Source organism: Protopterus annectens, chromosome 3.part0, assembly GCF_019279795.1.
Source record: "Protopterus annectens isolate FY-2018-M chromosome 3.part0, PAN1.0, whole genome shotgun sequence".
Classification (NCBI taxonomy): Eukaryota; Metazoa; Chordata; order Ceratodontiformes; family Protopteridae; genus Protopterus; species Protopterus annectens.
The window spans coordinates 1,176,176,625-1,176,195,170 of record NC_056731.1 but is presented as its reverse complement, the minus strand read 5'-3'; the positions used below and the strand labels follow the sequence as shown (position 1 = coordinate 1,176,195,170).

The 18,546-nt window shown below is 39.3% G+C and overlaps 1 protein-coding gene across 2 annotated transcripts in view; it reads right to left on the bottom strand.

The window, feature by feature from the left end:
* MMP16 (matrix metallopeptidase 16) overlaps positions 1 to 18,546 on the bottom strand; it is a 1,817,877-nt gene that overhangs the window by 61,211 nt on the left and 1,738,120 nt on the right. For both annotated transcript variants that reach the window (XM_044065394.1, XM_044065395.1), the window contains one exon: positions 6,217 to 6,367. In XM_044065394.1, coding sequence (XP_043921329.1) covers positions 6,217 to 6,367 — 151 coding nt within the window. The remainder of the gene's footprint in view (positions 1 to 6,216; positions 6,368 to 18,546) is intronic.

Below are 18,546 nucleotides of genomic sequence, written 5' to 3'. Positions count from 1 at the left end.
CTGTTTTTATTAATAAAAAAGCAAACAATTTTAAGAATCTATTAGAATGTGTAGATCATAGGACTAGTACCAGCACAGTAGGCATTTTTAAATGTCAAAATTGTTCACAGAGTAGGTATATAGCAGGGGGACCATATTTTGAGGTGTATGGGAAAAACAAGATATGGCAAGTTCCTGTTTTTTTCAACTGTGGGCCTACTTTTGTGGTTTATTTGGCCAAGTGCTCATCATGTGGTGCATTTTATACAGGAAAAACAAACAGGCAGTTAAGAAAAAGAATATATGAGCACATGTATGCAGTCAGAGTTACGAATTTTGACAATGTGTTGGCCAAACATGCAGCAAAATGTGACAAGTTTAAGAAATTTTATTTCACCGTCATAGACCATGTATGAAGCAAATTTAATGGAGATAGAGATGATGAATAATAGACACCTTTAAGACAACATATTTTTTAAATTACTTAGTTGTCTTTTAAAGTTGATTGATTGGCCAATTAATGTTTTAAGACTTAAAAGTGAGTGTATTATTACAGGATTTTATTCTGATAAAGACCTATGTTCTGAGGTCGAAAGCGCTTAACACTATTGGTATTAAACTTTTTTTTTTAATTTTATTTTCAGTGGTCTCCTGAGTGTTTCCCAATACAGTGTTTGTTAGCTGCCTCTAATACATTTGTAACACCAGCATCTTGTATAAATTAGTTTGATATTCACAAATGATATATAATTATTTACAAAATTCCAGTTAGCTGTGCCGGGAGTATCTCCTTTTGTCACAACATTAACAGAAAATAAAATGGCCCTGTATTTGCATGTAAACCTCTCAATCTCTCAGAGGAAGAAATCTGGACAAAGCCACAAATAATGGTGAGATAAAGGCCCCAAAACAGGACAGATTTTAAATATTGCTCCTGTAAACTCAAGATAGTTGCTAGACTAACAGGTTTTGCATTATGATGTATTTTCTGAGGGATATGAAGTCTTAAATTCAGATGCCTGCCATTACTTATTATTATTATTTAGTGACTTCAGTCTTCATGTTGGTATCCCATAATTCCACTGGAGTGGGCAGAATTACCTGATTATGTATGCAGATGTTATATTAACCAGCATCCCGATTTTTTGCCAGTCGTACCTACTTTTCATGGGCCTTTGTCCAGTTTTTGATGTCCAGGTTGAGAGGTATGGTTATGTAAGGTGGAAGCAATAGTCAGAGAACATTAACCTAGGTGCAAGACTTATGTAAGGTGGATGCAGTAGTCAAACAGATAGGTAGCAGTTTGGTAGATTCAGGGATGACATCCTTTAATGCTGGAGTGGTGCTTTCAAATTGTGAACATTGGCCCAGTGTACTGTGTTGCTCTGGAGTGTCACAGCTGAATAAATATTGCATGAGGAGGGATGTAGCACATCAGCATCAGCATGTACAGGAGCCCCACTAAGGCTTTCAATGTGAGAAGGCTATATGGGGATAGCATCCATGACTTTGAGGATGACTGTGGCTAAGCATTGGATTCAGCAGGCCAGCTGGGAAAGAGATAATGTGGATGATGTGAAACTTTAAGACCTTGAATCTTGGAAGGCCAGGCAGGGTATCCATATTGTGGAGCCAGATAAGTATCTGCTACAACCATGAGATTGACTACATCTGGGGTGGTGACTGCCATGGTCAAGGGAGGCACAGATGCAGTCTCTAGATTAGCATCTGCTATATGTGTAAGTCTGGCCTGTGATTGTCCATTGCACATCTGGACTCTTGTATGATTGTGCTGGGATTTTTCCATTTTCCTCATTGGTGAACAGTGCTCCATAAGGCATGTTTGCTCTAAGTCCATACATATATATATATATATATATATATATATATCATACCACTGTACATAAACTGCAGGTCAGGTTCAGGCACCTAGGCAGTGAGATATTTTGCTGTGGTACATTTGGTTGGGGACATATTTAACTGCAGATAAATATGGCTTTTGTGAATTCCCTGTGGGCAAAGAGAAGCCCAAACTGTCTTGCCCACAGCTTTAATAACCAAGTGCATGGGGGCAGAAGAAGTAATGAGTAATGTGCGTACAGTACATGCTTATGTAACTACAACATGTAGAGGTGTACTAAATCATACAGAATATCCTACATGCTAATATAGTCACATTTAGGCTCCAGTATGCATTTTAGGTAATGTTCCCCAGACACAGTGAAGGGGGTAGTGGTTCACACACACCAAGTATAAAGACTCTGCCATTGCGCAGTGAAGTTTTAATGCCACTAACATGCCAACTGGCCAGCCTGCTCCTGATGCCTGCCATATTGCCTGCTGTTTCATGTTGCCATTGTGGGCCATAGACATTATTTTCCCCTGTGCATGTGTTTATTGAAGTTGTGGGCTTGGCACTGAATTCTGTTTGGCCACAAGGAATTCACAAGAGCCATATTTCTCTGCAGCTGAATATCATTTCAGCCATGTGTTCCCAACCAAATGTACCACAGGGAAATGTCATGTTGCCTAGGTGCCTGAACCCCTGCAGGTCATTCCACGGTCCCTGTATGAATGCTTGTCCTCACAAAGGCCATTCGGTGCACTCACCATGTCTGCCATGATGTGCATGGCAGCTGTGTTTGCCTGGATCACCAACCTGCACATCTGCTGATTAACGCCTAGTGCATTACCTATGTGAAGGAATGACCTGGACTTATGGTGGCAGGGGCCACCTGCACAGCTCTCCCCTCAGGTGAGTACATGCACATCAGAGGCAGTACAGCTCTGGGATGACACCTGTGTAGCCCGGTGGGCCAAAGATGGACAGGGCATCCAATACTAAACACATGTGATATCAGAGTTTCAACCTGCCAATCCACATTCACCTCTTAAATGGGGTATGCATTCACGACCTTCAATGTACCACTTCTGACAGTGCAAATTTATCATCAGAATGTACCATGTGCATGGTGGCACCATCATCATCAGCAGATATCCTGGTGGCCTGAGATGTATTCTGACATATTGTGCTGGACCCTCCACCAGTGGGACCTGCCAAAGCAAATAGCTAACATGCCTCTGTCAGTGGTGGTATATGTGCCTTACCCCCATCCACACACACACATGCACACTTTGCAGAACACTGACTGCTATCGGTCACTTATGTGAATAAAGTATAGGCACATGCATACATACCTTGTGGTTCAGGATGTTGCAGTTGCAACCACATTGTACTTGAATTAGACATAAGCAGATGCATTTTGCTGAAAAAACCTTCATGCCTGTCGGTCTGTCTGTGTACAGCTGAAAATGAACATGCTAGTAGTAACCTAGTGCATCCCCTACAGACTCCTAGGCAGTGGTCACCTGCCAAGTTCCCATGTCCAAACCAGCACCAGGTATGTGAGTTCTCTCACCTTCCCTGGACAGAATTACTTCTGTGTTGGTGGTCCCATATTTATGGAGCACATATCTTGTCTGTTGGTCTTGGCAAATAGTGTTGTCTTAGTGACCCTGACATGCACATCTATTATTACCTCATTATGGCCACCCACAGCTCTCATAGCCTGCCCCACTCCCTGCCACACCTGGTCCCAGAAAACCTTGCTCTTTTCACCCTTTTGAAGTATACACATTCATGTGTACATAAAGCCTCCAGTAACACTTTTGTTTCTTATATGATGAAGTTTTCCAGCTGTTGATATTCCCTTGGGCTTATGACAAGACATGTACTGCTGTGGGTTACACAAGTCAGTTCCTCCATCACTATATGTCAATAATTCAGTACAAACTCTTCTCCCCTGAATTCCTATACCTGACTTAATGTGGTCTCCTGCAATATGGTTACCATGATTTTTTTACCACTGCTGAAATTGGCCTCAAAAATAGTAACCCAGATAATGATGTGACATAGTATGATTATCTCTGTGCACATATCAGTCCTTAAGGTAACCACTGTGTTTATTTCACAACTTGCTCTTGCCTCCATAGTGGCTTTCCCATCTCTCCCTTTCCTCCCCATGTATATACTGAACTAATTTGGTATTTTCCTGTACTGCACATCTGTGGCCTGAGTTGCATAATTGCACATGTGAATGCGTACACCCTCAGGCATGCCTTCTCACTGTTCCTATCACCTTGGTAACCTGACTGTCCTTACCTCAGCTGCTTCACTACAATTCAGTAGATTGAAACTTGCCTGTAATGTAACCGCTCTAACTACTATGTAGTCCCTTCCTGAGAATGCTAGGAGTATGCTGGTGCTCTTACTTAGGTAAGCTAACTGTGTGTGCGCGCGTGTGTGTGTGTGTGTGTGTGTGTGTGTGTGTGTGTGTGTGTGTGTGCGTGTGTGCGTGTGTGCGTGTGTGTGTGTGTGTGTGTGTGTGTGTGTGTGTGTGTGTGTGTGTGTGTGTGTGTCTGTCTGTGTGTGTGTGTGTGTGTGTGTGTGTGTGTGTGTGTGTGTGTGTGTGTGTGTGTGTGTGTGTATTATAATAATGCTTTAATATGTAAACATCTTAGGATTTTAGAGCTAAGCAGTGCAGTCTAAAACCGAAGTAGATAAACTAGTTTTTATGGTTAAATATTAAAATGTGTTTTAATAATTCATAGGAACAACACTACAGTCAATAGACAAGCTAAATTTAATATATTTATAGAAATGTTTAAAACAGAAAATGTAAGTTCTTTTGAAATGGCAGATAACATAGACAACCTTTTTTCCCTTGAGTGCACAATTCTTTCACAATGACTGTAACTGCATACAAAGGTATATGGTTTGTAGTACTACAAGTGGAATCACAAGGGTAGAATAGCAGTAAAAACTCTATATGCATTTTATATCATTACTTCAATGTCATATTCGATGAATTAGCAAATAGCTCCAATAAGAACTGGTGAGTATTTACGACTTGGAACTGTGCACTCAGTTAATTACTTTGCATGAGCTATTGTTTTCACACTGAATACTCTTCTCAGATCATGTTTAGAGCCATGTTATGACATCTGCCAGCTATGATTATATATTTATAATGCAAGACATAACTGCAAATATAGCAAAGTTTATCCAAACAGAAATAAGCACTATAGGACAAGCTTGAAAACATTTGGCAATGTGACTGTTTTTTCAGTTCCAAATGTAACAGAAGAACTGCCATGCTAGCTTGGTATCCATGCAGCGAACGTCTTGCAGCTGAAAGCAAATAGTATTTTATTAAAATAATCAAGGGAATTTAGCTTAATATCCCTAGAAGACAGAACGCATTATGTGCGGAATGAAGTAGAAAACACAACACGGAGTGGATTTATTTCATCTGGTAATCAATAGCCTTTTTACAGCTCGGTTATCTTTATAAGGATCTAAGGCCTTTCAGTCTATGTTTACTAATAATCGAGAGAGCCTTTGTCCCTTCAGCTGCAATTCAGTTGGATTTGTACTGCCTATTCTGTAAAAATCCCCTACACAGTCCAAGGTCTTGCTAACATTCTAAAGAAGACCTTGATTAAACTGATAGCATTATCCTTTGAAGAGTACAGGATTTTAATTACTGCAATTCTTTTTCCTCCAAACCTGTTTAGTTTTAATACAAGTAAGGTATATTTGAACAAAGCCCCTTATAAAGATTGTGTTTATAATTTACAAGGTACAAGCATTTCTTCCATAACATCTAAGACATAGCATGACATACAACAATATCCTTCTTATCAGACATAAACTAGAAATAATAATACACTCATAAAAGTGTCTGGGAAATCATCCAGAGTCAAGATAATTATCTGTATGGATTTAACCATTTTGGTTATAATGCTCACTTTTAATGACCCAAATAATAAAAAGAAGGCTTTTTTTTTCTTTGAATTGCTCTGTACAACATATGATATGTCCTCAAATTCTTAATGATCTTACTAAACCCAAACTGTATTGATAAGCCATAACCTGCACAATATGTCAAGTACAACCCAAAATGTAGTTATGCCACTTAAGTTCATGGAAAAATGTCATTTATGACATTATGCAACCATTCTCAGACACAATGTTTTTACATAGAAAAAAAGTCTCAAAACATATACACTCTCAAAATATACACTTTCCTTGATATGACTAACAACTGGATAATTTATGGGACTCAGTTTCTATTATGCCAATGTATCAAACGAACCAATGTACCAGATAACACTACTATTGTAAAAAATACTGAATTTGGTTAAAATTATATGCTGATAGTTTACTGTACTAACCTGTCTCCTTTGAAGAAATATGTTTTCCTGACATCCTCCCACCATACCGCTGTATCAATGCCATGGGCAGGAATGCCACTTCCAAGTGTTATAAGGTCTTGAGGGTAGCCAGGCAAAAGTTCTGTGTCTTTGAAAACCCAGAACCTGCTTCCTGAAAAATAAATAAATAAATGTACTATATATATATATATATATATACATGTGCAAGGAGATACATATTGCAGTGATGACCCTCTAAGTATACACACATATATACTCAGACTGGGCTGATACACACTCCTACAGATGACAGATGCACATCACAGTGATGATCCTCTATGTATACACACATATATACTCAGACTGGGCTGATACACACTCCTACAGATGACAGATGCACATCACAGTGATGATCCTCTATGTATACACACATATATACTCAGACTGGGCTGATACACACTCCTACAGATGACAGATGCACATCACAGTGATGATCCTCTATGTCTACACATATATACTCAGACTGGGCTGATACACACTCCTACAGATGACAGATGCACATCACAGTGATGATCCTCTATGTATACACACATATATACTCAGACTGGGCTGATACACACTCCTACAGATGACAGATGCACATCACAGTGATTATCCTCTATGTATACACACATATATACTCAGACTGGGCTGATACACACTCCTACAGATGACAGATGCACATCACAGTGATGATCCTCTATGTCTACACATATATACTCAGACTGGACTGATACATACTCCTACAGATGACAGATGCACATCACAGTGATGATCCTCTATGTATACACACATACATACTCAGACTGGACTGATACACACTCCTACAGATGACAGATGCACATCACAGTGATGATCCTCTATGTATACACACATATATACTCAGACTGGGCTGATACCCACACTCCTACAGATGACAGATGCACATCACAGTGATGATCCTCTATAAATACACACATATATACTCAGACTGGGCTGATACACACTCCTACAGATGACAGATGCACATCACAGTGATTATCCTCTATGTATACACACATATATACTCAGACTGGGCTGATACACACTCCTACAGATGACAGATGCACATCACAGTGATGATCCTCTATGTATACACACATATATACTCAGACTGGGCTGATACATACTCCTACAGATGACAGATGCACATCACAGTGATGATCCTCTATGTCTACACATATATACTCAGACTGGGCTGATACACACTCCTACAGATGACAGATGCACATCACAGTGATGATCCTCTATGTATACACACATATATACTCAGACTGGGCTGATACATACTCCTACAGATGACAGATGCACATCACAGTGATGATCCTCTATGTATACACACATACATACTCAGACTGGCCTGATACACACTCCTACAGATGAATATTTTGCACTGGTGGCAGGTTTCAAGGCAGTAAACTACAACAGTTCTATCATCTGGGATCTTAACTCTGAAATGAGAAACATGGTGCAATGTGCTTTGCTGTCGGTTTAATGACTTTACTTTTCAGACTATTCAACAGTACAAAAAACTAGAAACCATGTGTCTCTTAACATCCTGTTACTCCATAAAGTAAAAGGTACTAAATGTCTGAAAACACAGCATCATATATCACATTACACTTTCTTCAAATAAATAGGTAATCGTAATTTTTAAAGCAGATAGAAACACAATATATATATTACATATTTTCAAATGCATGCTGTTTTATTTTTTCATTTTCATTTAATGCATTATATCGCCATCATTTATCTGGATATAATTTTCATGCTGGTTTTTGTTTTAATCATATTAGAAACACATTTTACAATTTCAGAATGTAAGCCATTTTAGTCAAATCATCTGTTCAGAAACTTTGTATCAAGATGGCTTTTTTAAAAAGATCTCCATATCTCGAATGATTAAGATGATCTAGAATGTTTGTGGGTTGATATCTTGAATATTTGTGGGTTGATATCTTGAATGTTTGTGAGTTGATATCTCGAATGTTTGTTGGTTGAGGACAAGCAAATTAATAGTACTTGCAACTGAAGATGGACCAAACTCCCTTCCTCTCTGGTGACAATGTTTATGGATACCGTCTATATACAAGCCTGATCATGCCTTTGGAGAGATAACAGGATCACCAAGCAAGGATGAAACAATAAGCGCCCATGAATAACTGTACCAGAAAAACAAAAACAATAGGGTACCAGGAAGCACCAGAGTAAAGGGAAATTTTGAAATAAATCCAAAGGCTTCATGATTCACACACAAAAAGCATACTTTATTAATAACTTTAAAAAAGTATATTTTTTGTGTGTGAATCACAAAGCCTCTGCATTTTTTTCAAAATTTCCCTTTACTGTGGTGCTTCCTGCTGCCCTACTGTTTTTGTTTTTCTGGTAGAGATCATAGGATGCCTTTCTTCATGTATGGATAAAGTCTCTGTGCCACCAGGATCAATCTGACACTCATTTCTATTTTTAGTATGTCTCCTGTATCTTCTCCGCACTTTGCCATCTAAAGTTTTCAGACCAAACAATCTAGTGTTTCTACAAAATACATCCTTCTGGTTGATTGCTATGACATCTCTGCTGAATTTTCACATTGTATTATTCCATCAAATGAGAAATAATCCTGGTTTATCTATCAGAATGGAAATTCTGTCTTTAATTGATTCTGCTTCATTCCTCCTATTTTGAATGTACTTTATTTTCAAGGGTCAACTAATGTGGAGGTAGGAATTTTGGCTTTTATTCTAAGAGCCATCAATGACTGAACACTCACAGACCAGCATCCTACAACAAATTGTTTCTACATACATTTCTTTCTTTCATTTGTTTATTCATTTGTGTATGTATTTGCTTTAGTTTGTTACCTGGGTAGAACACTGATCTAAATGGCCATCTTTTCAGAATCACCCTGGGAGAATACAACAGGCAAAAGATAAAGTTGGCATTTTCAAACATAATGATGAATAACTGCAATAAAGCACAATGGTATCACTGTTATGACTTTGCGACTTGTTTTAGACATTCACTGTTTGCAACTTTCTTTTGATTTGACTATTTGACTGTGCAGAACTGGGGCTTGATGTAACATGCTAGAACTCCCTCTTATCTGAAAAAAATTTCAAAAGGATCATTATCAGATATGATGATGGGAACGCCATACTTTACAAAGATAGCTTCTGTATACTGAGAATGCTTTGCCTGATAGCATAAGTGACGTTTCTGACTTCAGGAAACATTTGTTAGTCAACTAATATTTGGTAGATATTCTCTTCATAATGGTTTTATTAGATTATTAATTTGACACAGATTACACATGGCACAGTTGGGCACTGCTTGATGTATATATTCTCTTCGTAATGGTTTTATTCAATTATTTATTTGATACAGATTACACATGGCACAGTTGGGCACTGCATGAAGTATATATTCTTTTGTAATGGTTTTATTAGATTATGAATTTGATACAGATTACACATGGCACAGTTGGGCACTGCTTGATGTATATATTCTCTTTGTAATGCTTTTATTAGATTATTAATTTGACACAGATTACACATGGCATAGTTGGGCACTGCTTGATGTATATATTCTCTTCATAATGGTTTTATTAGATTATTAATTTGATACAGATCACACAATGCACAGTTGGGCACTGCTTGATGTATATATTCTCTTTGTAATGGTTTTATTAGATTATTAATTTGACACAGATTACACATGGCATAGTTGGGCACTGCTTGATGTATATATTCTCTCCATAATGGTTTTATTAGATTATTAATTTGATACAGATCACACATGGCACAGTTGGGCACTGCTTGATGTATATATTCTCTTTGTAATGGTTTTATTAGATTATTAATTTGATACAGATTACACATGGCACAGTTGGACACTGCCTGATGTATATATTCTCTTTGTAATGCTTTTATTAGATTATTAATTTGATACAGATTACACATGGCACAGTTAGGCACTGCTTGATGTACATATTCTCTTCATAATGGTTTTATTAGTTTATTAATTTGGTACAGATTACACATGGCACTGTTGGGCACTGCTTGATCTACATATTCTCTTTGCAATGGTTTTATTAGATTACTAATTTGATACAGATTACACATGGCACTGTTGGGCACTGCTTGATCTACATATTCTCTTTGCAATGGTTTTATTAGATTACTAATTTGATACAGATTACACATGGCACTGTTGGGCACTGCTTTTTCTACATATTCTCTTTGCAATGGTTTTATTAGATTATTAATTTGATACAGATTACACATGGCACAGTTGGACACTGCCTGATGTATATATATTCTCTTCGTAATGGTTTTATTAGTTTATTAATTTGGTACAGATTGCACATGGCACTGTTGGGCACTGCTTGATCTACATATTCTCTTTGCAATGGTTTTATTAGATTACTAATTTGATACAGATTACACATGGCAGTGTTGGGCACTGCTTGATCTACATATTCTCTTTGCAATGGTTTTATTAGATTACTAATTTGATACAGATTACACATGGCACTGTTGGGCACTGCTTTTTCTACATATTCTCTTTGCAATGGTTTTATTAGATTACTAATTTGATACAGATTACACATGGCACTGTTGGGCACTGCTTGATCTACATATTCTCTTTGCAATGGTTTTATTAGATTACTAATTTGATACAGATTACACATGGCACAGTTGGGTACTGCTTGATGTGGATGTGGTAATATGCCTCACCAAAATAACACGTTGCATGCTCCTTCTTTACACTTGACTACAGAGCTGTAGCATGGAAATTTGGCTCCATGGACAACACATCCATATAGCATCTTCCCTCCACTGAGACTATAAGAAAACAATGTCTGACAGCTTAGAGATTGTGATCACAATAACCTATTCAACAGCTTGTAAAATCATCTGTCAAACCAGTTTTTCTTTTTAAAGGCTGTTCCTAGTAAGCAATCACAATCGTGACTTGTACACAGGGGTTAGTCAGTCCTCACTAAATTGAGGAGTGTTTGGTATACCCCTCTGTGCGTGAAACCCTCCCAGTAAGGCTTGTAGGATTTGCTTGTACCTCACGACTCTGTCTTGGAAGGGGAAGTGGCAAGTGTGTTAGGTGGGCACACACAAAAATATGGTGTCTTTTGGTATGATGTCACTTCATAGCACCAAAAATTAAGGAGGAAAGGTGCCATAGTCTGTGGCATATACCTTCACTTGACAAAGTGGCAACTTATGTAGACAAAAATGGCTGAACAGTAGCAGGGCACAAGAAGGATGGAAATGTTATAGACTAAAGTAATAGAGAAAATTAGGAGACAGGGTATTAATGTGTGACTTCTCACTGCATATTAAGTAAGTCAGTGCCTTAGATGCATTAATGACTAACCCAGACAACTGGATGAATACTCAGAAATTCTGCCAAGGCCTACCTTATGTGCCCCTCCCTGAGACCGTAGGTAACTCTTGACATTGGGTGAGCTTACCTAGGCTGAAAATAATCCAAACTTGTTTGGTTACTGAAGCTATGAGGCTATGTAATTCACTGTATGCATTTTTGTCCACTTTTGTCTTTAATACATGCTATGATTTGTTAAGCACTGGTAGCATTTTATTTTTTATTTTTTATTTATTTTATTTTATATTTGTTGACCGGGAGAGTCTGATTGGAAACAGGTCTGTTTTCAGCGGAGGCCCAGGGAGAAAAGCTCCACATTAAGTATTACTTGCATTATACAGTTAGAAAACATAGCATTTAAATATGGACATTAGTCCAGCTGAGGACATAAGACAAGAATAAAACATAGATGTAAAACAGCTGTAGAACATAGTACAATTTTAAAATTTGGTGACGTATACTAAACATGGTTACAAATGTAGTTGAAATTCATCAGTGAACAATTGATACAATCTGTTTTTGAGGTACATAACAGCCATTACCAGTTGTTGCTACAAGAAGTTAGTATTATGTGGTAGGTAACTGGGAACATGAGTAGCCAAGCTTGTTAAGAGTAGGTTATTGATAGGGGGCCGAGAGAGATAGTGGGTGGGTGGAGTGGATGGTATTAGAGGGGGGGTTGCAAGGGCATATCTGGCAAGTTTTTAAGTGTGATTTTAGTAAGGATTTGAAGTGGGTGCAAAAAGTTACAGAGATAATTCAGGATGGGAAGGAGTTCCAGAGTTTGGCTATAGTGCAGGAGAATAATGCTTCTCCAGCAGAGTTACTGGCTCTTGTGACCTGTAGGAGGTTTGTGTGGCCAGATCTTAGTGGTTTTGTGGTTATGTAGGGTTGGAGGAGATTTTGGAGGGATGGGTCTTTTAGTGGTTGGTTTATTAGTTTGTGGGCGAGTGCGAGTTGGTACCATTGAAGGAGGTGGGGGAGCTCTAGCCAGCCCAGTTCTACTAGTGAGAGACAGTGGTGAGTACGGTAGGAAGCCCCTGTGGCAAATTTGGCAATTTTGTTGTAGCAGGTTTCGAGCTTATTTAGGTCGCATTGTCTAAGTTTAGTAAATACTGGAGAGGCGTAGAGTAGGGTAGAGATAAGATGACAATTTGCTACAGGAATTTTAGATGCTTTGGTAAGTAGTTGCTGATTTCTATATAATGCTCCTAGTTTTTTGTGCACTTTTTTAATGGTCATGGAAATGTGAATGTCAAAGTTCAGTTTATTGTCTATTTCTACTCCTAGTAATTTGGTGTGTTCTGTAGGATGGATGGTGGTGTTGTCTTTTGCTGTGATGTTAAAGTGAGAGCAGTCTAGGGTAAGTTTGGTGGGTTGGAAGATTAGCAAATTTGTTTTGTTTGGGCTGAGTATTAGTTGGGCATCGGATAACCAAGTTTCAATAGAAGAAAATGCTTCCTGTGTGACTTTTTGCAGTTTGAATTTTGATGTGATGATTGGTTAATGTGACTTCATGACATGTACCAAGCTCAATGGTTAAACTGGGGCTTTAGCTCATTGTTTTTGTTCCGAAGACATGCTTGAATATTTTAGAATGAAACCACTCAACCTATTTAAAAAGTCACATCGACTTTTCTATGTCTATTGTATCTTCAACTTTTCAGTTGTTTTTATTCACATTCACCACACTAAGCTTTTTTGAACTGCTTAACTTGATTCTATACAATTACGTTGACTCTATATTGAACTATGACTGTATATAATGTAAAATATGCTTTTCGTAACAGTCTGCCTCATGTTTGATTACTTTGTATACTACACACACACACACAACTCTGTGTTGTACCAAGTAATCATGTAACTCACCACACTCATGTCAATTGACTCAGTTATTTAATTCAGTACAATAAGTATAAATACCCTCCCTTGGAAAGTGTACCTTCATGAAGAAGAAAGGGTAGCTACATGCCAATTTTTTTTTTAGCTTGCAATAATTCTGAAAATTCTTTATTATCAGAGCATTTGTTGCTTTCTGCTCTTCTTGAAACTTACATGTATTATACATCTTAATTGTTCTTCCACTATGACATTCAGAAACGTGGCATATTGTACCTTCTTAGGGTTTTCAGCTATACTGCTGGCAGCCAGGAAAAAATCCAGTTTCAGGCAACACAGCGTTTAGACAAACTGCCTTAAAATGAGATATATCCCAGTGGTTGCAGCTATACCATGTCTCATAATGAAGGCCTTGAGTGTTCTGGTATCAGACTTCATTTCTTGCATCATGTAACATTTGGAGTTTTACTGCCAAGAAACAACAGACAAGTACAAAGGGATGTACTGCCAGCTTATTGATAATACATTTTTAGCCTGTGAAATTGTACAGGGAGTTAGGCCATAAGATTCATATCTCCCTAATGTGCTGTAATGCAGCAAGGAACAAAATATTTAAAGAAATGGTAACTTGGGCTTAATGTTATGCAAAAACTACCCATAAGGTTGACATGTATTCCTATTGCATTTTAGTTTAAACAGACTTCACCTGTTGAGTAAGTTCGAAATAGAATATGACATGCATAGTTTTATTTTCATATTCAAGTAATCTGAATGGTACACTGGGTCAGGTTTCATGGCTTTTGAGCTGTGCATTAGGGTGAAATGGGTACTTGCAGAACAAAGCATGTAGTAGAGGACAATGGGGACCAGGTCTCCGGCTGCATCACTTAAAAACAGTTTCCCTCTTCTCTAATTCAGCATGTGCTACACCTCTTTTGTGATCCTTTTTGGGAATGGAGAAAATAGGTATAGCTTTGCGGTAATAGTATTTGTTGTCATAACAGATGACAAGTAATGGCACTTCAGGAAATGCCAGTCCAATTCAATGCCATTGTGGCTGTTACAGATATACAGATGATGGAGCATTCGTATCTCAGGGAACTACAAATTGTACAAGCATTGTTGATCCAGATTAAGGAACATTTATTCAAGTGTTTGTTCAGATTCTGAGGTATATGGTAGAGTCAGACTCCACTGTCACTAGAAGTATAAATACACTCATTCATTCAGTCATTCATTCATTCATTCATTCATTCATTCATTCATTCATTCATTTTTTTTTTCATTATTTCCGTGAGTACCCTCCTAATCTCATGGCATGTTACAGTCTCAAGGCTGTGAACATATTCTGAATAGGGAGGGAAATAAGCTATCATAGGACCCCCCAAACATATACACATGTGGATGCCCACACACACAAATGCACGCGCACTCATTTACTCACACATTGTTTGATACCTTTTAGAAATTTGGAGGAATACAATAAAAGCTATTGTTGCATGTAAATCAAGTCAGGTAGCTGACCAAATGTGATTTCACATCTTGGTCAATTACTTGACTTTTTGGCTATATGTATATAATGGGTCTAGGACATATGCTCGACTAACATATGTCCGAATCACAAAACATCGAACACACATACACGAAAGCGCTTAACATCAAAATGCGCATCCGTGTATGTGTAGTTCAAAAACAAATAATCTACATTTCTGCCCCCCTGCACCCCCCACCCCCCTACTTTATTATTCTCAGTCTGAGATTGCACTACAGTGAGGAAAAGGGAATTTTCCCTTACCTGCACTATAGTCCAATCTAGAAAACAGGCACACATACACTGAAGCGTTTGTCGATGTTAAGCGCTTTCGTGTATGAGTGTTTGATGTTTTGTGATTCGGGCATATGCTAGTTGAGCATGTGTCCGGATCCCATATATGGATATATATATATATATATATATATATATATATATATATACATATATATATATATATATATATATATATATAATATATATATATATATATATTTATATATATATATATGTGTGTGTGTGTGTATACATACATATTCACAAGTGTGTGTGTGTGTGTGTGTGTGTGTGTGTGTGTGTGTGTGTGTGTGTGTGTGTGTGTGTGTGTGTGTGTGTGTGTGAGTGAAGGTCATGTGTGACCTTGTAATGCAGGCTTATGGAATGAGGTTTGTGATGAGGGGTGAAAATGTACAAATCATTTACTGACTCAGATGGTGCTCCCTGCTACTCCGTAGAGATTATTGCTTCAGAGACTGAATTTGTGAAACATACAGGGCCGGATTCACGATGGCTTGCACGGAGTCTAAGAGTAGAGTAAGACTCCATGCAGCCATCATGTCCGACGAGCGATCCAGGAATAGCCTGCAGGGGCGTGCAAGAGAGCTCCTAAAACTGCTCTTACACGGACAGGACTGGGATATGCAAATTACCTCAATTGCAGGCGAAAGGCATGCAAATGAGGTAGATTTGCAATTCAGGAAGCGCGAACCTGTCCGAGTAAGAGCAGTGATATTTGCAGAAATGTACTCAGTTGACAACTGAGTACCATTTTGCAAATAGCAAAACGGAGCCGTGACAGCTCCAAATAAAGGTTGCATCCAGTGCAAGAAGCATGCCAATGGCCAAATATATGGCCATTGGCAATGTTTCCCGATGCAATATGAAAAAAAATAATTTTTTTTCTCCGATTTCCGATGTTTAAGCATAGCGCAGCACCTCGCAAACAGGCTGCGCTCTAAAAAACCAGAAAACTAAAAATTAAAACCCACAAATGTGGATCTTATTTAAATTGTTAATGTACAATGCAATGGAATGGCAGGCTGAAGACAACATGGCCACCAAGTAGAGGTTGCTAAGGGGGGGAAGTTCAGTCCAAGAGATGTAACCAAGCATTAGTAGGCAATCCTTTGCAAAGGAGGGTTAGGATAGTAAATCGCAAGTTTACAAAGCAAATGAGCACAGTCAGTGGAGTGTAGCAGTAGGATAAGGGGATTAACAGAGTAGAAGATAGGTGACTTCACGAGTGGGGTATGTATGAAAGAAGTGAAGCTCAATGGAGCAGAGTGGCATGTGTCAACTGTCATTTACACATCATCATTTCTCTCGCTGGCCTTGTTCAAGAGAAATCTTGACCAATGGATGGGAGATCGCAGATATACCCCAGGGATTACCTCGGTGTCACTGCTCGACAGAGGCACAGCAAAATAATGGGTATAGTTCCCCACACTAAAGGGGTGGAGTAAGCCACAAAACTATGGGCTAGGCTTGTAAATGCCCTCGGGCAGATAGCCTAGTATGAACCTATGAACCTATGAACCTATGGAAAGAGGTGTGTCAACAGGTAGGCTAGGTAAAGGCAAGAAATGGAAGGTGTATGCCGTGGATAACACCAAAGTTTCTTGCTGAGCGGGTATGCGCGCGTGTGCGCGCCTGTAAACCCGAGTAAGACAGAGTACGCACGTGTAAGCGTGAGTGTGCGAGTTTAAGCCGGAGTAAGCATGTATAAGGCTGTTTAAAGAGTTGTAAGCGCGTTTGCACTGGTGTGCACACGTTTTAACCCAAATAAGCAAGTTTTAGTCTGTGTAAGCATGTGTGCGCACGTGTGAGCTGCTGTGAGCGTGTTTGCGCTTGTGTACGCGGCACTGCCCCCCCGAGGAAATAGAAAGGAAAAAGGAAGCACAACAAATAGTAGGAAGCTACCAGGGAGTACTAGCAGAGCTAGCAGGTGAAAACAATCAGAATCAGGCAATTACACAGGCAGTACACTAGCCCAGCCCAGCCTAGCACTTAAAACTCTGCAAACAACAGTCCATTATGTTTCTCACAACAGACACTGCAGTAAGCTAATAGAAGTGAAAACTGAAAAAGCTTTACTGAGACAAAGAAATGTTAGGGGCTGCCATTACTGTTATAAGGTGACATATACAACATGCTGAGGGTGGTGACAATGGAAATGCTGCTGGACAACCCACAGTGAGGAGATGGAGAAGAGTGTACAGGCCCAGGGTAACCTACCAGGGGCTACATGAGCTGGAGATAGTGGAACACTACAGAGTGGATGGAGACCTCCTGCAGCAAATTGTTGAGCTGTGCAGGCCACACCTCACACACAGAACCAACAGAGGGGAACCCATCCCAGTGGAAACCAAGGTACGTGTTGGCCTAAGAATATTAGCAACAGGTAACTTCCAGAGACCAACCGGTAATATGATGGGGATATCACAGGCATCAGCATCCAGGGTACTGCACCAGTTCCTGGATGCCATGTCAGCACATGTCAGTGATCATGTATGTTTCCCCAATTCCCATGAGGTATTGGCCAGCAATATGTATCTCTTCCAGCAAATAGCAGAATACCCTGAGGTAGTGGGTGCAATAAACTGCACGCACATACGTATCAAAGCACCAGCTGGCAGGCGGGGTAGAGTCTACTTCAACCGCAAGGGCTTCCCCTCCATCAACTGCCAGGTCATGTGTGATGCCCAGGGCATAATACTGAATGTGTGTGTTGGCTGCCCTGGAAGCTACCATGATTCCCATATCTGGCATCTGACGCAGCTGTACCAGACATTTGCCAATGGGGACATCCCACATGGTCACCTAGCGGGGGATGCTGGCTATGCACTGGAGCCGTGGCTGATGACACCCATCAGAAATGCACACACACCTGAACAGAAACGCCATAATGAGGCATACGCACAAACACGTAATGTAATTGAGCGTGTGTTTGGGCTGCTCAAGTCACGGTTCCACTGCCTGGACACATCTGGTGGAGCCTTGCAGTACTCACCAATTACATGTACCCAAATTGTCATGGTATGTGCTATGCTACATAATATGATCCTGCGAAAACAGCTGCAGCAGGACCAGCATAGGCCTTGGCCAAACAGCCCCCCACTATTGCCAAGGCCATCACAGGCAGAGCGTGACTTGGAGAATTAACAACCTGAGCCTGCCCCAGTAGGCAGAAGGAGGCGTGCCCAATATGCTTTGGCCTTGGCAAAGAGGCAACGCATAGCACATAC